Below are 25151 nucleotides of genomic sequence, written 5' to 3' on the forward strand. Positions count from 1 at the left end.
TAGATTTATCGTGCTGCTGACAGATTTTAAAAAAATTAGTGGCGTTGATGTTGATCTAACGTGTTATTAACCTCGGAAGTTTAAAAAATATATACGTGTGCCAGCAGGTGGCAGTATTGAGTCTCGTTTGGAAGCGATCGTGTATAAAAACAATGCTGCATAGAAATATTAAATTAGAAGTTATCTTCAATTTTTTTAAATTTATTTTTTAAAAACAAAGATATTAAAACCAAGTAAAACTCCAAGTCAAATGCCTCGCTTTCACAAATGCATTTTAATTGAAATTGTGTAATAGTTTGTTTGGATACAGCAGCCATAAGAATCTTTCAAATGAAGAACTAAAGTAAAAAAAAAAATTAAAAAAATCTTCCACTCATGTCAATCACCTCGTTCATGCTTTTCTAGTCTGTGCAGGTGTCCCTAATATTGTGACCCACCGACGTAAATACCTGCAACGAGGCCCCTGGGGCCCCCGAAGGGAGCCCCGACACAGCAGCTCTTTTGTGTTTTCTGTGTCCGAGTAAGCGAACAAAATTGGACAGTGTGCATCAGAGGAATGCTAACTGGGACGGCCTTCACTTGGCCGCCCGCCAGCCTCAGCTAGATCCGCCGTCGCGTCTCGAACCGAGGACGCATTGCTATCAGTACAGTGAGGGCTGCACAGTACTCGCTGTACGGCCTAACAAGAGGGCTGCAGGTTTGTGAATGTCCTTAGAATAAAAACAACCTCCCGTTTGTTTTACTTGATTAGATAGAATGACTATCACGGTCTTAGACAAACAATCAGTTGTGTTGGAAATGCACACATAGCTCATTGACTAGTCTTGACCTTTAATACTGTGGGTGGGACGTGACAAAATACTGCACTTAACAAGTTTAAAGTTTAAAAAACACTTTTTCTTACAGTTTGAGCCCAGCAAACAAGCTAGGATTCTGAGGCGCTGCGTGATTAGCAACATTTCTACTCGACAGGTAAGTTTATTTCTTAGTAAATTAAAAAAAGAGGTATTTTTGACGTTTGACTCTGCCTCTAAAACATAATTATTCAAAGTGACGCCATTACGAAAAGTTATGCTAGGAAATGTAGCCGTGGCTATCATTAGCTCATTAACCGTGCTAACGCTAGCATTGCTATTTTCTGGATATCTGGTCCAAGATTTTTTGGATACCATTTTGTTGTATTTTTGCAAACAAAAATGGGAATTCAAGTAGAAATTCAAACCACCCTTAGGCTTGGAGTTTGCACCAGATGAACGCACATTTTGTTCGATCCTTGAACATTCTAAAACTAATTGGCTAAAAGGTACAGTGTGTTTCGTCAAGCGAGATGTTGATCTAACAGCTTAAAACCTGAAAATGGCTTTTCATGAAAGATCAAAAAGACAGGAATGTGTGCTGTCATCACGCCACACTGGGATAAACTCAGCAATGCGGAACATTGTGGAGGGGGGGGGGGGTCTCTATTTACAGTTCAGGGCTAGCTTCATGCTAACATACACTGTGAAACGTCATAGATGGGCTAACAAAAATTAGCAGTGACGTTCCAGTCATTATAACTCTACAAAAATCTGTCTCTTCTCCATGCTGTTAATTAATTGTTAATGACTTTAAAGAATAAAATTAGTTTTATAAGATTTTCATTTGGCATACCAGTAGACACAGTCGCGAGGGCTTTGACATTTTGACCAGGCCGTGGTGTTTATTCTGTGTCACCGTTGCCCTTTTCCTTAGGTAATCAATGGCCTAGCCAAAAATCCTTCAAAGTCGCAGCGGTGCGCAAACAAAAAGACCACCATCATTGCCTTCTTCTTTCTTTGTTGCTAATTGATGGATCCCCTTGGATGATTGCGACCCGACTAATCCACAAAAGTCTTTTTCCCATCTCAGATCTTGGAGGGTCAAGTGGTCGTCGGCTGGCGGGGCTACCCAGTGGTCCTGGATGGCGCCCTTCTTTGAAGTGAAACAAAGACACCTGTAGCCATGGACGCCGGAAGGATATGCGGTGGCGAGGTTCGTTTTAAGGTCAGTGCAAGTTTCACACTTTTGAAACTTTAACTAACTGTGGACACTTAATAAGAAACACCACAGACTGGAAAAAACAAAAACGTCTATTCTTTATCCAATGCTGAACTCAGACTTGGACCCTTTCCAGAAACTTCACACGGAGGGTCTCATGCGTGCCCCCCACCTTTGATTCCATGTATTAACTTACTAGACAGTTAAGTTGTGCATTGTACAGAACATAATGTGCTTTCTTTTCATGTGCGCTTAATGAATGTGAGAGAACACGTTTGTAGAAAGTCCCAGCCTGGGTCGGTGGGTGGTACGCACATACTGTATTGGAGGTCTGGGGGGTCCTTTTGACTTTTGTGACTTGGGAGGGAGACTACGAGGCATGAGAGCAACAATGTGAGAATTTTCCTCTTTTTTTTTTTCTCCTTTCTTCATATGGGCCACTTGCCTGCATGTTCAGTATTGGCTCTCCCAGTATAACGGAAGGGAACAAATTGCACTGTTTTCCCTTGAGGATTTAAACACACTCCAAAGTGAAATGGCTTCTCCCTTGTTTTGCTCTAGACACAAACAGATGCCGATCAATCGTCACTAAGTCGTAAAATAAACAAAAAAAAAAACTCCCCTGTCAACGACTATGAAGAAGACATAATATGAAGAAAAAAAGTTGCACAAACGAAAGGAAAAAAAAGTAATTTCACAAGAAAAGTTCAAATGTTATTAATCTGATAAAGCTAGTGTTGCAAAAACATTTATTTGACAAGAAAAAAAGTCATTTTTAGAAAAGGAAAAAAGTCAATTAAGAAGTTGCTAATGCAGACAAAGTCCTAATTTTACTTGAAATTGAAAAAGGTAGCCTAGCCTCACTTACGAAATGATAAAGTCAGCCTTTGTGCAAGTGTGAGATTCCCCGCCCCTCTGCTTCCAATCAGCGCTATGTCGCTTGTTTGGCTAACACCATCTGCCGAAGGCCGGGCCCCAGCGGAGTGAAACTAAATCCAGATGCCTGCTTGCTTTTTGGCAGCGCCGACCGGACCGGCAGTTCCGCGTCCGCCCAACGGGGGCCTCCGGCGACAACAACGCGTGGCGCTCGTACAGATGATCGCATGGGGCGAAACCTGACAAATATTGAATGACGCACGTTGAGATTCCGTTTAGACTGAGTCATCTGGATTGCGATTTACAGGGATTTCTCTTTGGGACTTACTGAAATATAATGGTTGAAGCAGTGGCGGTCAAAATGGGGCAGGTGGGGGGGGCTTGGCCTCCCTCGCATTGAAATCGATGGAGGATTTAGTCAGTGTATTCTTTCTTATTGAAAATTGATTAAAAAAAATATTTTGGTACGGCTGAAATGGACTAAAAAGATTGAATAAGGATGAGTACATTGATAGCATTTAGCATTAGCTAAAGTAATAAAACAAACCCTGGCCATAAGATTGATTAGCAATACATTTTGTTATAAATAAATCCTGGTGAGAAATTGTTGTATTTGTTTTTGCTGCTCTAAAATGCATCTTTTCTTTTTTTTTTTTTTAATGAGGATTCATATTCGCATTTAAAAGCTTATTGCTAATCAACACTTTGGGATGAAGCACTTTGTGTTCCTTTTAATTGCACAACATAGTTGCTTTGAGCAGGTTTGCAGATATGGCCCTGGGGAAGCTTGCATTGATATAATGATAGCTTTTCTTTCTGCGTGCCCCGGTGGAGATAATCACCCTGCTTTCATTACAGAGCCTCACACTGCCAAATCTCTCAACATCAAACCGTGAGATTGCGCAAAAGTAAACACAGTTGCGCCTCCTATGTCGCACGGGTGGTCTGTTGTATTTGTGATATACATCCGATGGGAAATATTGTAGCCATAGGCTCCGATCCCATCATCATCATTAATATGGCCACAAGGGGATAATAAAAAGCATCGCTCTTGACGAAAGGCCAACAATATGGTGAGAAAACAAAAGGCCTCGAAAGGAGCTCTTACGCGCTCCCTGGATTCAACGCTTATCTGATCCCCCCAAGGCCAAGCGAAGCCCGTTTTCATTTATTCAGTCTTTCTTGGACCAAAAGGCTAAAGCCTGCTTTTCCAACTCAGCTTTGGTTACGGGAGGTGGCTTTCGACATCATTTGTTGAAATCATGTTGAGGTAAACCTTGACTAAAACACTTTTAAAATCGTAACAAGTTTTGTGTCTTCTTTTTATGATACACCATGGGCGTAGCTATAGTTTTATTTTTAGGGTGGCCACGGTGACACAACACCTATTTGAGGTTCCTAAAATACACAACACACGTTTTCATAAATGTGCTAATTTTCTGGCTCAAAGTCCACAAAACGGGTGGGAAAATAAACTCCTTCGCTAAGCATGGTGTTGAAGCTTTTATTTCCAGGGAGCGAGGCAGAAAGATGTTTGTGGTCAGGAAGGCTGGAGCCTGCACAGCTGATAAGAGCGCACAAGAACAATGGAAAGCAGGAGACACAGGGTAAAAAGGGGCCCACAAAGGGGGCGGCTGAAAGGCTGGAGCCGGAGTGGGAGGCACACGTCTGAGTGCATGCTGACTCGACCACTCTGAAAAGTGCACAACGTTTTTTGTTTGTGCAGCAACCCAACCTGTGTCACTGCTTTTAGCTTCATTTTTTTTATTGGACATTTTCAAACTTCATATCCTGTCCCTTGGCCAATCAGACGCCTGCTTTCACTTGTGTTCTCTCCATTGGTTGTCTGCCTCAACGAAACATGTTAATGCATTTTAGGTACGTTCGTACAAAAACGGGATTCGTTTACCTCGTACGATATGTGAAACATGTGGTCCTGTTCTGTGGTTTGGCATTTGGATTTGCCTCGCTGGTGAGCGGTGGGTGCACCGCAAGGGTGTGGAAAGATAAATCTCAGAGAAAGTGCGGTTCTTAGCCAGATCTGGTGGCACGTCGACAACATGGGCCGCGCGCCACAACAAACAAGAGCAAAGTTTTGATCACACTACATGTGGGCGGCATATGTGGCGAAACTAAATACTTTTTTGGTCCAAGTTTGATTTGAGTAAGATATTGTCAACATTAAAAATATGTCATTTGTTCCATATTATCCGTGAATTTGTTTCATTTTATACCACGTTGAAAAACGTCTTTTTCCGTGAGATTTTCGCCAAGCTAATAGCAGCTAACTCACTTAGCGTGAAGGAGAATGGCAAAAACCATTTGGCCCAGTCTAAAGTGACATTGATAAATGATCCACGTGGAGGGGAAATTATAAATAATTAATTTTAATTAAATAATTTTAAAGGTTGACTACAGTTATGGCTTTGAGCAAAAGCAGTTTTTACAGCGTACATCTGTGCTAAGCTAAGCTAACCAGCTGTCGTTTTAAAATTCACCCTTACCATAAAACGTTATAAAACAGAGCTAGTATAAAAAAAAAAAAATCACTTTTACGGCACAAGTTTAGTAGAGCCAAAACTTTTTTATGCGGCAACTAAATCTTTTTGTTTGTTTGTTACCGTAAAGGCTTTTCGGAGTATGAAGTAAATAAGCCTTATCAGATGTGCTGTTATCTGATGTTAGGGGGGGGGGGGGCAAAGCTTTTTGGCAAATAAAGGTCACAACAGACTGGTTGGTGAGTGGGTTGCTATTTATTAGTTAATAACCACAAGGGCTTTCTGCAAAAAAAAAAAAATGAACATCCAAGTGTAGCTCAAATTTTGTTGATTTTAGCGGGGGAGTTTTGGGACCTTACCTAATGTGACTTTCAAGTTGTACATTCTCTACCTCATCTCGAGGCCTTTGAGATATTCCTGTATGAAAGTTCACATTTGCGTCAGGAGCTTTTACCGGAATGAGACAAGGCAGAGCCACTCTGTTTCCTGGAAGGAATAACAAGATGAAGACATGACACTGGAGGATTGTTCTGTGCTTTTTCATCTTCAGATCCTCTCAGGGATTTTTTTTTTCTCTCTCGATGTCACTTGACGAAAGAGAAGAAGACCAGATTCCTCGTTGTTAACTCAATGACGCCCAAAGGTCATCAGCATCCATCGAGCGGAAGATGCATGTCCTGTTTATTGCCCATAAAGATGGTTAACATTACCCCCCCTGCTGTCTTCTGCTCCCTTGAACAAGCACAGGTTCCCCAATTGAATTCTCCACACTGCGGAGGCCTCCAGCCTTTCCCAGCAGACACAGAATTCGGACACACACATCAACGGGTCGGGAGTCCAGGAGCTCTTTGTTCCCTTGTTCAAAGGCTTCCTCGTACTTCCTTTCTATTGAGGACATGGAGCCATCAGTCACAACATTAGGGACAACTGCACAATGTCATGCCGATCAATAGCTGTCTGGGAAATGCCCGATTTTCCCTGGATACATCGACGCTTTGAAACCGACATTGTGTACTTATTTGCTATTAATCAACCTTTTGTGTACATGTTAAGTGTCATAATTCAACAAATCTGTTAAAACCTAAATAAAATTAGATAATATAATACTGGGGTGCCTTGAGATACAAATATTTTTTTTCTGTGATCAGGCTTCTAACACTAAACACTCGTATATCAAATCAGCTTTCCCTATTGAAAGGAATGGAAATGCCACTAATCCGTTCCAGCCTTCTCCAAAAAAGTATCATACAGGCATATAATATTCAGTAAAAATAATCAATAGTCTGTCCAGTTTTACTAATTAAGTAGTCATGATGTTGTCATTCTTTGCAGAGGATAAAGAATGTATGCCTGTGAGTATTGCTCTATTATGTCTATTTATTATGTGTTGCTGCACTATTTGTATTCAAATATCCTTTGCTTTGCTACATTTATGGTGTTTTGACGTTTGGCTTTTATTTATTTATTTTTTTACTTAAAGACGTAGAGGAAGTTCAGTAGAAGTACAGCTAATTCGACAGAAGACTTTTAACGCGAGCGAAAGCTCCGAGTTGAGTTAGAGGGAAAGAGAGTGAGTTTCCGAGGAAAGCAAGTCTCTGACGTTGATTAAAGACGGTGGATGTCATGAAAAAGTAATGAGCTTGTTCTCTACCCGGCCGTCCTTGAAAGGGCGCGTGAGCTTACTTGAAAAAAAAAAAAAAAAGTAATAATATGCTGGAGCTGGAAAACATCAGCTGACCGAAGGTGCTTTGTTGGCAGCTCTCTCCTTTACGGATCACCGCTGTTTCCAGACTAAACAAGTTCCTTTTTTTTTTTTCTGTTTTTGTTTTAGCGGATAGAGCATTTATATGAAGGCTGTAATACAAAAGCAAGGCATATAAACAAAGCTGCACAGACACAAACACACAGAGGCTGCTGCGGATTCGCTCGAGCACAACATGCTGACAGCCAAGCACTTTTTTTTCGAGGGCGACCTCACCGCAACATCAAACAGGCCAATGTGTGCGCTGCAGGTGTGGGCCAACCAGGCACTTTTCTCCCAACTGTCAAATCGGAATTCATAGGCCAAATCGAAAAAATACTCGATGGGTCTGACGACGCAGCCCAAATGTCAGTCAGCCCTTTCACATCTTATGCCACCGATGTTGACGCATGATGGGCGAAGCCGCTCTCCAACTCTCGTAAATCCCGTGATGGTATTTAGCTAGTGCCAGGCTGTTTTATGAATAAAACCCCAACCAGTCCTTTGGGGGTTGTTTCCCTGCAAAAAAAAAATAAAAACAATGCGTCACATGCTAAGAAACTTTGACTCAGTAAGATTTGACAAAACGAGTTGCATAAAAAACATATGGAATAGGTTGGGAAAATCTCTCGTGTAATTTTCCGGAGTCCATTTTTTCTATTTAGCAATATGATCTAAAAAAATATCGATTAAACTCATTGAATAAAAGCTTAATTTCGAAAAAAAAAAGACTAGACACGGCCGATAGGATATACCAGCGTGTATTTGAACCCTCTCACTAACTACAAGACTCATTAGATCCATCAAGTTGGTAAGGAATGAAAAACTGCACAAAAAAAAAAGAACAAGACCAGACAGGTCTGATGGTGTAGCGGCATGTAAATATGTACGCTCACCGACCACGGCACGAATTCGTGTACTTTCCCGTCAGACCCGTCAAAATCATTGCTAGACGCCAAGTAAAAAAAATTCAGTCAAGAAAAAAAAAAGGTTATATATGCAATGTTGTTTCCCGCATTTCAAGCGACAGAAAAAAACCTTCCTGCTGTCTGCAGCCGGCGAGCTTTATGAACTTTGAGGTCAGTGGGAGGGGGAAAATGACCGAGGGGTCCGAGCCAAAGACGGAGCAGGGGTCCAGAAAGGCCGGAGCGTTCTGAAAGGCCCCAAGCGCACAGCTGTGTATGGACAGCCTCCCGCTGTTTGGAGCCCATCCACCACAACAGCTCGCTAATCCCTCTTAGATCTACTCGTCGGCACCCGTGCGAGCGCCAAAACTTTTTTGGTGGGTCTATCAGATTTGATTGAGAAACTACCACCCGATGAGGACACAAACATCCATAGGTGACCTTTAAGTAGGAGTCGGAGGCTAGGAAGAACAAACAGCCTTTGAGAAGTAACACATGAAGGTGATGACATGCTGTGAAGCTTCTTTTGTGCTGCTGGAGGCCTTTTTCTCGCATCAAAGGGATGCGGAAATCACAGGAGGCAAAATAATGTTAGCCAGAGTCAGCAAACAACATTTCGGCGGGACAATGTTTTTGGCTCTCAAGACCAGCGGCCATGACTCAAAGCAGCAGCAGCACATACAAATGGAAAAAATGCATCCTGACCTAAATCCCATTGAAAATATTTGGGTAAATCAGGAGAAGAAAAAAAAGACTTGTGACTCTCCAGCATGGAAAGAATTTACTATTTTGCAAGAAGTCTCTCGATGGTTACAATAATTGCTCGTCGTACTGCTTCTGCTGTTGTTTACACACTCGGCATTCCTCAGGGCCGCAAAGTGTGACCGCGACTTTACTGAAAATACCATACAGTACTTTTCCAACGTAACCCCATAAGTGGTTTATGTACAAGAGGATTTGACAAGCGACCCAGACTACTTTGACCAAAGAAAACAGCTGACCACGGCTGGATCTTTTACTTTCACCGTCTACTAAAAATCGAAGATAATGTCACTTCGTGTATGCTTTTGGCATCTACGGTACATCTCAGCAAGCTTGGCACCTCCTCTTTGAAACCCGCCCACCACCAGCTGATCCTTCACTTATTCCAGGAATTCTGTTTAACAATGCGGGCCTCTCTGTAGAGCCAAAAGCACATGTTGTCCATATTCTGGATAGCCCAAAAATAATTCATCCAAATTTGAATTTTGGTGATTTTTTAATTTATTTTTTGCTTAGGATAGTATTAAAATCTGCTGTATTAGAAGATATATTTTTAAAAATATATTTCTATTGAGACTTTTGAAATTAAACATGAGCAAAGAAAACCTCATGGGGCAGATAACAGACCCTTGAGGGATACCACATTGCGAAACTTTGTGATATCAAATGGAGACAACCCACATGGTCAATTTTAACATCTTATCACTCTTCATTACTTTGATTTCAAATTTTTATGCAACCTCTTACTGCTTATGAGTGTAAACAGGGACAAAGGTTGTTGGTCCCAACAAAGACTCATCGCTACTATTTTTAGCATCTCTCTGCGGAAGCATAAAAGTTGAGGGATCTTTCCAGGCCCGATGGTGGAAATGACACAGATGGAAGGGGAGTATTAAAATTAATCATTAAAACTCTTTCCAAAATATCAGACATAAGATTTTGGAATATTGATCTAAGATATGTAGGGCCTGTTGGGTGCTTTTTCTATACAATCTATGTCATGAACTTTGAACACACAATCAGCAGTGCATATGCTGACCACAAATAAATTTTTTAACCTCAAGTTCCTGGAACCAACCAAAAAGGAAAAAAACAGTACTGTATATCAAACTTATTTTTGTTCATGTGCTTAGCTCATGTGATATCTGGCAACTTATTACGTAACAAAACCAAAAATGACTTTATTCATCCCAACAATATTTGCTTGTCACTTGAGTGCTTGAAGTTAAAATAGGACAGGACATCAAAGGTCCCCAAAAATCCGCGTCCTGCGGTCTTGCTGGCAACATTCCGGGATTTTCTGCTGGAATCATCTCCGAGGTGCTAATGTGACAAGTGCATTGTAGTCACAAATAAGTCAGTGTAGTCATTAGAACTCATGTCTGTGACCATGTGGTGCCAAAGTCATTACGCAAACACCTTGACGTGCATCTGGGACGGACGAAGCAAAGATTTCAATTTGTAAACAGGCGGCGTGTGCAGACGAACGCCTCGCTGTGCTCTTAAGCCGTCCGATAATAGGGAGAGATTTTAGTGCTTGCTTGCGGATCACGTGGATTGTTACCTTTAAGACATTCCACATTAACATTAACAACTCCTTCCCGGATGCAGAAAATGAACGCATCCCCGTCAAAAGTATTGGGACAATTAGGCCACTTCCCTTTGGGAGATAAAATTATTGGTCTATACCACAGGTGTCAAACTCAAGGCCCCGGGGCCCGATACGGCCCGCCACATCATTTTATGTGGCCCGCAAAGACAAATTGTGCATCAAATTCGTGTCATTACTAGAATCGCAAATTGTCTTCACTTTTAATATCTGTTTTTGAAATATTTGACCAGTTTTTACTCGTCTGATTTCAAAACGAGTTATTTGTCAGTTTGTTTTGTAGCTTTTACTGTATATAATATGAGGTGCTCATACATTTATTTAGGTTGACAGTCATAATGGCCCTCCAAAAAAAGCTATGAGAACAATGCGGCCCGCGAAAAAAATGAGTTTGACACACCAGCTCTATAGGTTTTAAGTCTGGGGATTGAATTTTGGACCCTGATGATTTTCATTGTAAGAGTATTTTATTATTACAATTAGCGCTATTGTAGGTGTGTTGAGTATGTCATACTGTCTACTCAATACACAAACTGATGACACGGCATTGTAAAGATTTGGCTTGTAGTCACACTAATCACAACACGGTGCCGTCTATGTTTAATCACAGTTCAATGAGATAAAGACTTGGCTTTCTTGTGTCACGCGAGCTTGCTCTAAAACCCGATCCTATGCATAATACATTTCCATTAGTCCTCCGGATAAGAAGATTAGTGAATTAAAGATTTAGCCTCCTCCGTCTTTTAATTAAATAGAATAAAAATGCTGACAAGTTTGTTGTTACAATCGAGGGATCATGAAAATAATCCAGTAGATTTGAATGTTTAGGTAACATTGGCTGGAACATTTGTTGCAATGTTCTCTCATGCTCATTTTGTGCGGCTGTGCTACCTCAATAGTATAGATGAGTGAAGAGGTCACTTATTTGAATCTTGCTGAAATGTTATTTTATAATTTTGTAACTATGACTACGATGTTGGCGCAGGCGTGCATTTGTTTGAGATTGTTGTTTTGTTCGAATGAGACATTTTATGAGTTGAACGGATGCCAGGGATGTGCTTCTTAAGTGTGGCGCCGGTCAACAGGTTATCAGCCGTGGCTCAGGCGGCTTATCCCAAAGTACAGTAATTAAACTTTTGGAAACCCTGTTGATTTATTTACAATCTCTTTTGTTTTGTGCAATACAGTCATATTTGTCTTTATATATATATATATATATATATATATATATATATATATATATATATATATATATATATATATATATATATATATATATATATTAAAAAAACACTCATAAAATGGTGGTGTTTTGGGGTGCAGGAACTAATGAGTTTTTAATTTATTTTTTATTTTTTTTAAACGGGCATACATCTCCAATAAACGTCTTCCGTGAAAAATAAATGGAAAAAAAAAAAAAAAAGTAATTTGCCTGAATCCAATGTGCGTTTGCGCAACACGGTCCCTTTCTTAACGCCCCGCCCCTTAAGCAACTACCCAATCAGAGCCCAGAACGTCCTCCGGGGCTCGCGACCGGAGATGAAGCGAGGGGAAGTGGGGAGGGGGGAAGGCAGAGGGAGGCTGGTGGGCTGTGGGGGAGGGTCACGTGTGTACACATTGTAACTCTCGTAAACGTCTCCAGTGGACGGCCCACTCTTTTCAGAACAAGCTTCGTCTCAAAAGTTGCTACCACGAATGGAGTAAAACAATATATTTTTTTGTTTGCTTTTGTAAAGGATTAAGCAACGCGGGTGGGAAGCCGAGCAGGAGTGCTTTTCGGGACGTTTCTTCTCCAAATGCAGCGATTGAGAAATGCCTGTCGAAATGCTACATCCTGACCCGATGCCTCCGTAGATTGCTCCGAGCAAGTCTCAAACGTCTCTGGTGAGTCCCCCCCCCGACTTTTTACCCCCTTTTCCACTTTCTGATGTTTTTCCCTCCAAGGTTCCCACACCAAAAAATGTCGGTTTTCTTTTAGTTTCGTTTCGTTAATTTTTTTACACGCGTGTAGTAGTAGTAGTAATAGTAGTAGTAGTAAACAATGGTGGAAAATGCTGACTAAACGGTGACAGCTGGACACAATTTGTTTTGTGGCATCAAGTGCGATGGAGCGATTATCTTCCTGTTTTCCTTATAACATACAATATAACAATTTTAAGCTTGCATTATTTGTAAGGACATTTTTATCATACACTCTGGACCCAAAATCGGACGTCAAATCCTTGCAGAGGTAATTAAACTATCTGTTGATACCAGGGAAAGTGTCATTTAATGGTTCTGGTTGAGTCTTGAGTTGCCAAAACCTGATGAAAAGGTTCAAAGTATTAGAAAACAGCTCTCACTATTCCACAATAATAAGGAAAACATGTAGATGTCTTTGCGTAGACAGTATAGACTGTGCAGGTGTACCTAATTTTGTGGCCTGTGAGCGTATTTATTACGTTAGGTTCCCCCCCTCTTCGCCCCATAACGCAGTGGTCTCAAACTCATTTTATGTTGGGTAGGCTGGCGCAAGAATCTGGGTGTGTCTTGGCCACATTAGGTATTCCACAAAAAAGTCTAATCCAGTCTTTTCAATACAGTAACTACTACGACAACAAAAAACTCAATTTAACAGCAGCAGGAAAGTTGTAATGGTAAACAGATGACTAAAAAGTGAAAGTTACAGTTTGATCAAATACTTGTGCTGTAATCATCTCGCTCAACAAATTAAAACGGCGCCTGAGATTTAAGGCCACCTGCCGGCTTGGCCGCCCGTTATCGTCCTCAACTTCATCCACGTGACTTAGGTGCACCTAAGCCTGCTTTGTGCTGAACTGTTGAACTCTGGTGAACGGCTGGAGAGAAGTCACAATAAAAAACGTGCCTGTCGTTCGTTATCTTCAAGTTATATATGACGGAACTGACGGAAAGTGACAAAATGGCCAACGGGAGATCTTATCACAAAAGACATGGTGGTGGATGTGACTCATTTTAATCAGCCTTGGATCAGATGGTTTATTATTCCACCACCGTGAATTATTAGGGAATAAGTCTGAGAAGCTTTGGGGACTCTTAAAACATAACTTGGTAATTTAAAAAAAAAATCTTTAAGAAATATCTTGGTGGTTGCAGTGCAGTTCTTTACTGTTGATTACACACCAAGAAGGGATGTCTGCAACATTTGTTTGTGTGTGTGTGTGTGTGTGTGTCTTTTTTTTTAATATGCAATCATGTGACATAATCCAGTCATTTCTCAGAAGGCTCTGCAAATTCCAGTAAGGACGCGAGACTGTAAAACGAGGGGCGTGGAGCACGCATTATAACATGAGGAGCACATGGGGGTCACTCTTACGACATTGGCGGGGTCCTCGCCATCTGGGAAATATTTCATCCTGTCACAACTGACGCACAGTCGTGCAGGAAGTTCAGACTGCAGTTACGTGCGAGGACAACCAATGCAAGATGTCTTCCTTGTGTTGTTATTGCCGAGGCGAGAGAAGCAAGTGCAAAACCTTTGCAGTTTCTGATGACAAAGGAAAACAGTCTCAGTGATTTAAGATGAAAGAGACAAAGCTAAGCTAGCTAGTGCTTATCTGACGTGCGAGCTGCAATTACGGTTGTCAACTTCTCATTGTGATTTCGATTTGCGAGACACAGAACGCTTTCAAGCTAACCGCTCATTCCGCTATTTGTGTTTGTTCCCTAATTGGCCATTGTTGCGTTTCTTGCCAAAGCCACAAGTTTGTCGAAGTCGACGCTGACCACAGGCGCGACAAATATGCAGTTGTTGATATCGAACAGGTTCAACAGGTTTAACTAGGACGTTTGTTTTCTAAGCAGATCCGGTCGGTAAATAAAAGACATGCTGTTTGGCATGTAGCAAATCATTTTCCAAATATGAGGCAATATAATTATGCATGCTTTAATCTGCTTATTTCTCACACCAAGTTAAAAAAACAAACCACAAAAACCTGCTAGCTTATTGCGAAACCACCGTAGAGAGCCTTATGAAAATCCGCATAGATGCTATACTAATTAGAAACCTTAAAATGAGAACAGGGATGAGCCAACTGTTAAATAATATCTTCTAATATCAATGAGGATGTGGAAACCAGTTTCACGTTTGCACGTAAAAGCGTCACTTTTTTGCTTCCTCTCAATTGTTCTTTATGTAAATTTCATTTATGCTAATTCTATAGCCGATTTCCCCTATGTGGTCTTAATTTGTTAAAGGGAGCCTGCTGCCCCATATCGACTTGCGTAAATAAAATCAACACCATACCCCTGCGTCCTAATCAACTTTACGATACATTCCGCAATGCAGTTTGCGTTTAAGAAGGAGAGGACGATTAGCAAGCTAATTGCCGTGCGAGCTTTTCACTCAAGTAAAGCGCTTGTAAATGCCGCGGGCCGAGCGGCTCCGCTGCGGGCGAAAACCGACTTTTGTAAAGAGTAACCGGAGACGTTCTTCCTGCTGACCCTGTTTCCAGTCCAACTGCTTTGACTCCCAGTCTCAGCCACAGCCTCATTATAGCCAGTTGGAGTAGCGCAGAGACGGCGGACTGACGTCTCCGCCTCCCCTAGGCCAAAACAGACCCTTAGTAGTGGCTCTTACGTAAGTCAAGGAAGAGGAATGCTTCCCGTCCTTACTGGAAATGCGAGCTTGCAAAACAAAGCAGATTTCCTGCACTTTGTTGTAGATTAGCGCAGCTTTTGCTTCCGAGTTGATTTTCCTCATCATCAGGGTTTTTGTAGACGCCAAAGTTGCAAAGGACCAAATTAAGCCCAGTGAAAATAAACAAGAGCTTTGGCTCGATTCTTCGCCGCTCCCCCGGTCATTTTCCTTGACCCGGCCTTGAACTCCCAGACGGCTCGGAGTGACTTCTTCACCGCGGCCTGCTTCACATTTCACTCTTAATAAATCTAGTCGTCGCCATGTGTCAAGAGGAAGATTCAAAGCGCTTCTCGCTAAGTTGCCAAAAATTCCTCACATATATCAGCCCGTGTTGTCAATGCAGGATTCCTCGCAGTCTGAAGCCGAGACACTAAATACAGCGACGACTCCACTTGGTAATTCGTCAAATAATCTGATTGAAAAAATGGATTTTATCGGCACAGCATGTATTGTTGTGCCGGTGAGTGACATGGGTGTCAGCAAATTTGATTGACCACCTGTTACTTATTTGGCCACGCCCCTAATGCCGTACAATCATTACATTTCATAAAACCATTTTTTATTTTTTTTACATGCTCTTGCAGTGCCCTTCATAATTGTTGTGGCACCAAGAGAATAAGTTGAATTGTGAATTGGGCCATGAATGCCATTGTCTTGGGAACCATGCGGAAAGCAGCAGGCCTGCACGTGACAGCGAGGTGGGAAAGAAGCTCGCGGGGGTGTCAAACAATTCCGTTTTGTGCGGCGCCACCAGAACAAGGCCTTCTTCATTTACTGTGGCCCGCCTGGTGTGCGCCCCGAGATGTTGAGATTTCTGCCTGCTAGACTGAATGTTCCCTCTCCTTGATTGTGATTGCAGTCCACCTCCTCCGGGGTCCAGCGATGTGGATCTGCGTGGTTTACAATGAGACGGAAACCAGCGTGGACTTCCGTCTGTGCCAGGACTTTGGACTCATCCTGTCCGTGTTATCGCTGGTCTACCTGCTGGTGTGCTTCCCGCTGGGCCTGTGCTACAACGTGCTGCTGGTGGCCGTCAACCTCTCCAACAAGGTATCCATGACCATGCCCGACGTCTACTTTGTCAACATGGCCATCGCGGGCCTGGTGCTCAACGCCGTGGCGCCCGTGGAGCTGCTCAGCTCCACCTTCACCCGCTGGCACGCGTGGGAATACACCAACGAAGTGTACATCACGCTGCTCATCCTCTTCAACATCTCCTCGCTGGTCATCATGTATTCCACCACGCTGCTGAGTTTGGACTATTACATCGAGCGGGCCTTGCCGCGCACCTACATGTCCAGCGTGTACAACACCAAGCACGTGTGCGGCTTCATCTGGGGCGGCGCCGTGCTCACCAGCTTCTCCTCGCTGCTTTTTTACGTGTGCAACCACATCTCCACCAAGATGGTGGAGTGCTCCAAGATGCAGAACAAGGAGGCGGCCGACGCCATCATGATGTTCATCGGCTACGTGGTGCCCGCCGTGGCCGTCCTGTACGCCTTTGCGCTCATCCTACGTATCCGGAAGGAGTCCACGCCGCTGGACCAGGACTCGGCCCGCTTGGACCCATCCATCCACCGGCTCCTTTTGGCTTCCGTGTGCGTGCAGTTTGTGCTGTGGACTCCGTATTACGTGACGCTCCTGGTGCACACTGTGGCTGGCACGCCCGGGTACGCGGGCGGGTCACGCTACCTGCCCACCTACTACTTCCTACGCTGCGTTTCCAAGCTGCTGGCGTTTTCTAGCAGCTTCGCCATGCCGCTCATGTACCGCCAGATGAACAAAAACTTCTCCAACAAGCTGCGGCGGCTGCTAGCCAGGTTGCACTGCCGAGACCAGTCTTGTCCACACGAACGCTCCACAGTGCAGCAAGTGGTCACGTGAAGCCCCCCCCGCCCTAGCACTTATCTAACGTCCCTCCAGAGCCAGTATCTCGCCCTCGCCGTTTTGGACTGCGTTAAAGCGCGACATAGCAAACTGTGGAATTTCCTGTCACCTTCCGGAACGCGATCCGACGGATCCAAGAAACCACTAAGTGCTGCCATTTTGTCTGTGTGTGTGTGTGTGCGTGTGTGTGCTCGTGTGTGTTTGACCAAGGGAAGCTCTCCACTAAGTCACTTTGGCTGCATATCGGCTCTCAGCTCCCCCAGCAGTGCAGCGGCCTGACATCCTGGCAATGTGATGAACATGCGAATGTCACCGTACATTCATTAAGCTCTTCTTCAATATGACGTCTCTCCCCCGCCCCCGAGTTGAAATGAAGTCATTGTGCAAGGAAAACATTAGCTAGCTCTGTTCTCTACGCACAACGTATCACAAAAGACAAGCTGCTCAGCCTTTAAATTAACTCCAACTTGAAGGTCTCTTCTTGGATTGCGTTTTCACTCTGCTGCCAGAATTCCATTGTTGTGGTGCCAGAACGCTGCCATTTTGTTTGGGCACAGGAAATAAATGTTGGCATTGCGGAAAAAAAGATGTATAACATGTGTAGGCTGCTCTACACCCTCGTAAAGCCTCGAAATGTGTTAACACCTGCAGAGGCTCTCGCTTCGATGCCAAAATTCTCCCATTAAGTTGAAACTCCAGATTAATTTTGTGCAATGCCAAACTTTGCTCGAATGCCCTCCAAATGGCAGCGTTTTGATTGACTCGTTACCTTGGATTTTGAAAAAATGCCTTCACGTCGAAATACCGAACCCTACACCCTCGTTCGTTGTTTGGGGTTCACACATAACCGCTTTACCTCATTTCCAAGCAAATCATCAAATCCAGACCAAGAATTTGGCTCCAGTTGTAAGCTCCTTAGCATTTGCTCTGTTCAGCTAGCACTTGCTACCAAAGCTGTGTTTGCAAATTTAGTCTTTAATCATGTTTTTGTAAACAGTGCGCACTTGAGTACTCACCACGAGTACTTTTGAACTTTTGTTTAAATGTAAAGAAAACTGCACATCACGCCTTTCGGCAGCGCTTGACTATGGGAAGTTCGGGTAAGGTTACAATTTGGTTTTATTAGCTCGCATCCATTTTATAAAGTCTCTTAGGAGATGTGACGGCCCTTTTATAACACACACGTCTCATCAGTTAATCATTAGCTGCTCAAAGTTCATTGTAGCTCTTCATACAGTGCTGTATACTGTAGCCACGTTGCACGTCAACTGTGAGGCATTTATTAAATCGACCTCCTAGAAATACCTGCCATATTCTGAGCTATGACACGTAACGTTAAATTGAAGAAGTCAACACCATTTTGGAACTTTTACAAACTGCTGTCAGTCTGGATGAATTGTGGAAGGTGATGTTTTTTCCTCACCATGTAGCCACAGCGCCGCCTGTTGGCCGAAACGTATATCATCATTTGGAATTCTGGCTGCATTCAGGATCCAGACTAGCCGTTTATTTCAGCTTCAACAGCCTCAAAGTTCTCAGTTTTAGTCAGATGCGATGTTCTTACGTTCAACGGCAAAACCTCATAGGGTCCAAACAAGTCCACTTGTGCTTTTAATCCCCCCCCTCTGCGTTTGAGTGACTATGATGCAAAATGATATGTGTATATATTGTGAGCGATCGATATACTGTACTGTAGGGTGCTCTTTGAACACATTCAGTATTTTGTTGTTGTTTTTCCCCAGAGATTTATCTAGATTCTCTAGGTAATCTACTTTCATCTGAGTCAAAGACTGAATAAAATCATAAACTAACTAATCATCCTTGTGTAACTCAGTCACTTTATTAGGTAGACTTGGGTAATACCACATTTGAAATGCTCCCTTCTGAGAGACTCTGTATTTAATAATACATTTGGTTTTTGCTATTTTGAGCAACACTGGATCATTAAAAATACTTTACATAATGACACGGTATTAAATTGGCACTGGGGTCAAGCTTTGTCTAACCTGGAGGGAGCTGTTGCCTAGCAACCGTACAGCCACCCAAACTGAGCTAATCCTTTTATATATGGGCCGAGAACCCGTCGATATACCGGATGACTGATTTTATCATAAACCCAAGTGCTTGTGGCAACGATTCTGCACCGATGTAATAATTCAAAATTTTCATGATTGCAGTTCTACATAACTTGTTCCACCTGAATTTTGCATTCCCCTCTGCACAATTCAATTTCAGAGTCTTGAAGGAAACAAAAAAAAAGGTATGAAGAAGCCTCAGTTGGGGAAAAGGTCGCAGTGACATTGCACACGTTAGACTTGTTTTTCTTGATGTTTTTCCCTCATTAAGAAGCCTCTTGCCTCGCTGAAAGGTAGCAAAGGCTCAGAAACATTCGCAAAGCGTGAGACCACCTGGCCATAACATTGGCCCCTGGTTTTACAAGTCTGGTTTGGCCATCAAGTTGAATTTATGAAGCCTTTTTTATGTGTTTGAGTCAGCTTGGATTATTATTTTTTTTACCCGAGGTCAAGATTCACAGTCTTCTATTAACGTAAGAACAATTTTTGAGTCTTCAAAAAAACGACCTTTTCGAAAACATCGATTAGAGTCAACAAACTTTATAAAGTCATTTATGAGAGATTGACATTTTTTCGAGAAAGATTTCAAGAAGAATTGGGACGTTTGATGACTTCTGGGGTTAATTCTTCATCGAATACTTTTAAATTAAATTGAATAAATTGTGTTCCACCATCTAGTGGTCAAGAATAGAATTACATCCAAAATGTGAACATTTAACATTAAATTTTAAGCTTGTAGTCTTCAACGAAGAGTATAAGGACAAAAAAAAAAAACATTTTCAAGTCCTCAAGGAAACTAGTATACGTTTTTGTATACATCAAAGATATTTCTTCTTAGCCAAACCTACTTTACCTCTTTTCATAAGACCACTAGAGTCAATGACAAAGACTGAAATGTTAATTATTTGATTAAGTTAATTATTTAATGCCGGTTATCCTTTTTCAACACTGCTTATTGAAAAGCAAACACAACCGTCCACACCCTTGTTAATCTTCCTTTTGTTGATTTTTTTCCTTGTTGCTAAGGCCACACACAAAAAAATGCTGTTGAGAGATTGTCTTTATTTTTGTGTGGTTTGCGACTCTTGGAGTTGTTGCGATGTCATCGTTTGCTTCCAGACGTTTAAGTGGAGGCAGATGAGACTCATGATTGGAACCTCCCCTCGTGTAGACCGCCCACTCAGCCCTGAACCCGATTACTTGCCATCAACTGTCACTTACAAGGTCATTATATCCAGATTAAAGTCACTGGACGGAATATAAGGCGCACCTGCATTGTATATCTTTATGGACAGTATAGCTTTGGTGACAGTGAAAATTTACCCCATTTTCTAATGTTATGTCCTTATTCCAAAATTAAATCAAATATTTTTTTCTGCTGAAAACTCTACACGTCACACATTGACAATGTGAAAGAAAGTATTTCGTAAATACATTCAAATAGAAAATAATTTTAGTGGACATAAAACACTGACTTACTGTACATTCAAGTCTTGTTATTTTTTTTAAAGCAAGCGTTTGAGCGCTCACTCCAATCAAACACTGTGTTAGACGGCCCCCTAGCGGATTTAAGACAGAAGTGCAATCTTCACTGTGCCAGTCTTTTTTTTTTTTTTTTTTTTCTTGAGGTGCCAAAAGAGTCACTCGTCAGGCATTAAATTAGATATTGGCTCATACCGTTTTCACTGGTGCCTGAAGGCTAATTCGATCCCAGAAAGTCTTTAGTGTCATTGCGCAACACTCACTGTTATTGATTCAGGGTCCCTACTGGACTGAAACCTGACATAATTGGAAACAGGTCTTTTGTATTTCCTCTAGATCGGAACAAGACCATTTAGTCTTCGACATTTTTTTTTAATAGTCTGCAAAGTGACAGTAGGGGTCCTGAAAGTTGCTTATAGAATAATTATATTTTATTCTAATTGTATTATTCGGATTCAATCTGGATTAATGTTCCCATGCAGGGACAAATGTACTGGTGTGTGTCCACCTTATTGACGCAGACAGGCACCCAATTATATTGTATTTTTTTTAATCATGTTATTAAAATCCTTGTCTGTGTACAATAACGGTAAATTGAAATTCTATACAAAAAAAATCTGTAATATCAATAAATAGTGATGTAGCTGTTTAAAATTGATGTAACTTTTAAAGATGGGAGAAAAGGGAAGCTGAGGAGTCATGTCAAAAGTCCAAGTGACATGTTGTTGGCCCGCCTCCTCCTTCTCTGAAAAGGGGGTGGAGGGCACTCACAGCAGGTGGTGCGGCAGAGGATCACGGACATGAGATTTGATAATCTCCACTTGTCTGACTTGGGCACAGGATAAGGAGAACCAAATTTGGGGACAAGTAAGTGCAATTTTGGATCCATAATTCATATTTTAGGGGATGTTTTTGGAGGAAATTCCAAGGCACTTTGCATGGAAATGACACTTATGGTGTACTTTTTTTTCTGCAGTTTTATAATTAACTTTAAAATACCTTATTTTATGTGACTTAAGTTAATTTTCATTTCAGTTGACTTGTCCCCCTAAATTTGTTGTTAAAGATTATAATATAATTTCTATAATGTTTTAATATGATGATTAAAACATACTCGGATTAATATGTGATTGTGATTTTGGCTATATCTTCTCTAAGAAAAAAATTGAAAATGTCTACTGTGTATTTTCCAAGAAAAAAATAGAAACTATTGCAAAGTGTCTTTCCATCATTTTCATGTATTGTACTTTATTGTACTTTTCCTTATTGATGTCACCAATATTTGTCTGCTGTATTGCAGCTGTTTTATCAGACGATATTGTACAAAAAAGCGCTAACAATATTCAATATTTTAGTTGGTGTTTTATTCTCATGCTCCTGGGTAATGTTTGATTTGCATACAAACTAAATTCAAATCCTTCCAAGCTTGTTAGGTTAGCATAGCACGGTGCAAAGAAACATGTTAGCAACAAAAAGTGACTTGGAATTTCTGATTGAAAGTGTTTCACAACAATTTGGCTTAAAGCATCACTTCAACTCTTAAAATATATATATATTTTTTGTGCATACATGATGCTCCGCTTAAAAAGTCAATACTCTTAATAAGAGTACATTAATTTTGCAGAGTTTCCTCTCATGCAGCCTGCGGGCTGGGAATGTTTGTTAAAGGTCATGTTGGCCAAACAGATATCAGGATTTCTTTCTCTGGGGAGCATCTGACAACCAACAGCGGTTAATGTTAAAGCGCATAATTAAATAACAACAGTGATAATATAATAGATATTGTGCCGTCGTACGCTGTGCATTTAATAATCGTGGGATAACCGCCCAAAACATGGCTGTTTTCTGCTCGGCCATATGGACAACGCGGTAGCCGGAATTGGCCGAAAGGGTTTTAGAGGAGGAATTTCAATGCATCTGCTTAAGCCTGAAGCTTGAATTTTAATGAAGGTGCCTATTTGTCTGTCGTCCCGTTAGGACACAACAAAAAAAAAAAACAATGGGAGATTTTTCCAAACAGCTACTTGGTGAATCCCTGGCTCAAGAAGTGAACTTAATACTGTTTGGGTCCAACCTCGGAGAGAAATTCCTAATTTGTGGTGCGTTGGTTCTAATCTTCTCTTCTCTCCTTAGCTCAGGTGTCACATCGGAATCGTCTCCAGCCGGGATCGGCTGAATAAAGATGGAGCGGCGGGGGGAAAGCGGCGGCCAGTGACGCATCGAATCAATCTCAGGTGTGCTAAGGCCAAAAGGTGTCATGGCGGTGCTCCCTGGTTGCGGCAGGAGTGCGTCCCCCTCAATTGCCAACGGAGCGTTCCTCCATCGGGATGGATGATCCAGTTGACGGGCTCCAACCATGTAGCGGTGTCAGGTGATCGGAAAAGGTTCCCACGGCAGCCACTATGGAAGTGCAAACCACCTCCCTGGTGTGGATTTACGTTAACGTCACGGTCAACGCTTCCGACGAATTCAACTCCACCGAGAGCTCGGAGAAGTCTTACACCATCGGTCTCTTCCTATCCTGCCTCTACACTGTCCTCCTCTTCCCCATCGGATTCATCGGCAACATCCTGATCCTGGTGGTCAACCTGAACCACCGCGAGAAGATGACCATCCCCGACCTGTACTTCGTCAACCTGGCGGTGGCCGACCTGATCCTGGTGGCCGACTCGCTCATCGAGGTGTTCAACCTGAACGAGAAGTACTACGACTACGCCGTGCTGTGCACCTTCATGTCGCTCTTCCTGCAGGTCAACATGTACAGCAGCATCTTCTTCCTCACGTGGATGAGCTTCGACCGCTACGTGGCGCTGGCCGGCTCGGTGGGCTGCAGCCCGATGAGGACCATGCGCCACGCCAAGCTCAGCTGCGGCCTCATCTGGATGGCGTCCATCCTGGCCACGCTTCTGCCCTTCACCATCGTACAGACTCAGCACCGCGGCGAGCTCCACTTTTGCTTCGCCAACGTCTTCGAGATCCAATGGCTGGAGGTGACCATCGGTTTCCTGGTGCCCTTCTCCGTCATCGGCCTTTGCTACTCCCTGATCGTCCGGATTCTCATGCGGGCGCAGAAGCACCGTGGGTTGTGGGCCAGGCGGCAGAAAGCGCTGCGTATGATCGTGGTGGTGGTGCTGGTCTTCTTCATCTGCTGGTTGCCCGAGAACGTTTTCATCAGCATCCAGCTGCTGCAGGGCACGGCCGACCCTGCCCGTAGGACCACCGCCACTCTGTGGCACGACTATCCTCTGGCGGGCCACATTGTTAACCTGGCCGCCTTCTCCAACAGTTGCCTCAACCCCATCATCTACAGCTTTCTGGGCGAGACCTTCCGGGATAAGCTGAAGCTCTTTGTCAAGCAGAAGGCCAGCTGGTCTGCCGTCGGTCTCCATTTGGGACCTTCGGTCAGGACTGGGGTGACGCAGGTATAAGGACAGAGTGGGAAACAATACCTCGGATTTACACCTCATGGATTCAGTCACCTGCTCACTTTATGAACAAAAAACCTAAAGATGGATTCTGTACATATTATCTTAGCTCCACACCAAAATGTTCCCTTGCCTAAATGCTGCAAGAAAATATTCAAAGAAATCCCCCCTGCATAATTTTGCGTTTGATATTGACCTACATGTTAGCGTAGCGTAGCGTTCACAGGGGACGCTGTCACATAAACAACACAATTTTATTTGCTCCGTGTATCTGTCAAATACTTGTAATCCAACTTACATGTCCAGTCCAGGTGGTGGTCAAAGTATGGCTTGGGGGTCACAAAAATTATTTAATCAGGGTTAGCAAGCATGTTATTCAATTTCAAAAAGAGAATGAAATATTTAAAAAAAACTCTTTTACTTTCCCCTCACATTTGTCTGGGTTTTGGTGACATCAGCTCTTTTATTTTATTTCTGGAAATAAAGACAACAATTGCACTTTTCCAGCATTATGAAGCATTATGATGTCATAAAAAAAGAATTATACAGGGCATTAAATGATCGTGTTACGGTATGAAATGAGAGCTTTACCGTCCTGCAGACAGTCAACATGTTTGTCATGACAAGCATCCTGAGATGATTGTTTGTGTACCAAACCACAAAACTGTTTTTGCAGCTGTAAGCAGACCAGAAGCCCTGGGAAAGTAACATGGAAAGGGATACTGTTTTTACTGCTTTTCATTAAGAGGGTTGCAAAAATAATAAATGATTACGTCCGATCTCCTGCTATACGTAATGTTTGCGTCGTTGTCTTTACAGGGCAGGAAAGACATTCTGCTCTCAGTCCCGCATAATGAATACTAATTAGAGCTATTTTAAGTGAACTTAACGGGCTGTGGGACCAGAGAAATGAAAATTGTGACCAAAACAATGCTGTCATGTTCACTTCGGGACAACAAGTCACCACAGCAATCCATGACCTCACATGGTATCAAAGCACTCAACATCAAAGTTTGATTTTAAATTTTTGAAAGAGCTCTGAGTTAGTTTGTACTGATTTTAGAAACGTGATGTCATGTGGCTTCTTTACATTCTTTTTTAAAATAATTTGCTTTAAAAAAAAAAAAAAGGGAAATTACAAAAGAAAGTTTTTTGCCCTCATGTAACTTATGTACAGTATTGTGCTATTTGTAATGTCTGTGTGATGGGGCGGGGGTT

General features: G+C 42.4%; 2 protein-coding genes across 5 annotated transcripts; both read left to right on the forward strand.

Moving 5' to 3' along the window:
- Window positions 1-416: 416 nt before the first annotated feature.
- Window positions 417-18769, forward strand: gpr146 (G protein-coupled receptor 146). 3 transcript variants are annotated; one of them, XM_049745596.2, is made up of 5 exons: window positions 417-697; window positions 907-972; window positions 1888-2022; window positions 12144-12291; window positions 15924-18769. In XM_049745596.2, the coding sequence occupies exon 5, from the start codon at window positions 15947-15949 to the stop codon at window positions 16946-16948; it is 1002 nt and encodes a 333-aa protein (XP_049601553.1). In that variant the 5' UTR covers window positions 417-697; window positions 907-972; window positions 1888-2022; window positions 12144-12291; window positions 15924-15946; the 3' UTR covers window positions 16949-18769. The 3 variants fall into 3 exon arrangements, with proteins under 3 accessions (XP_049601553.1, XP_068509513.1, XP_068509512.1); XM_068653412.1 differs by lacking the exon at window positions 417-697 and having other exon boundaries at window positions 747-972; XM_068653411.1 differs by lacking the exons at window positions 417-697; window positions 907-972; window positions 1888-2022 and having other exon boundaries at window positions 11978-12291.
- Window positions 18770-18905: 136 nt separating this feature from the next.
- On the forward strand, window positions 18906-24974 carry gper1 (G protein-coupled estrogen receptor 1). Of its 2 annotated transcripts, XM_049745593.1 has the most exons (3): window positions 18906-19499; window positions 21262-21375; window positions 22642-24974. In XM_049745593.1, the coding sequence occupies exon 3, from the start codon at window positions 22911-22913 to the stop codon at window positions 23934-23936; it is 1026 nt and encodes a 341-aa protein (XP_049601550.1). In that variant the 5' UTR covers window positions 18906-19499; window positions 21262-21375; window positions 22642-22910; the 3' UTR covers window positions 23937-24974. The 2 variants fall into 2 exon arrangements, with proteins under 2 accessions (XP_049601550.1, XP_049601551.1); XM_049745594.1 differs by lacking the exon at window positions 21262-21375.
- Window positions 24975-25151: the final 177 nt, after the last annotated feature.

Source organism: Syngnathus scovelli, chromosome 16, assembly GCF_024217435.2.
Source record: "Syngnathus scovelli strain Florida chromosome 16, RoL_Ssco_1.2, whole genome shotgun sequence".
In the NCBI taxonomy this organism is placed as follows: domain Eukaryota; kingdom Metazoa; phylum Chordata; class Actinopteri; order Syngnathiformes; family Syngnathidae; genus Syngnathus; species Syngnathus scovelli.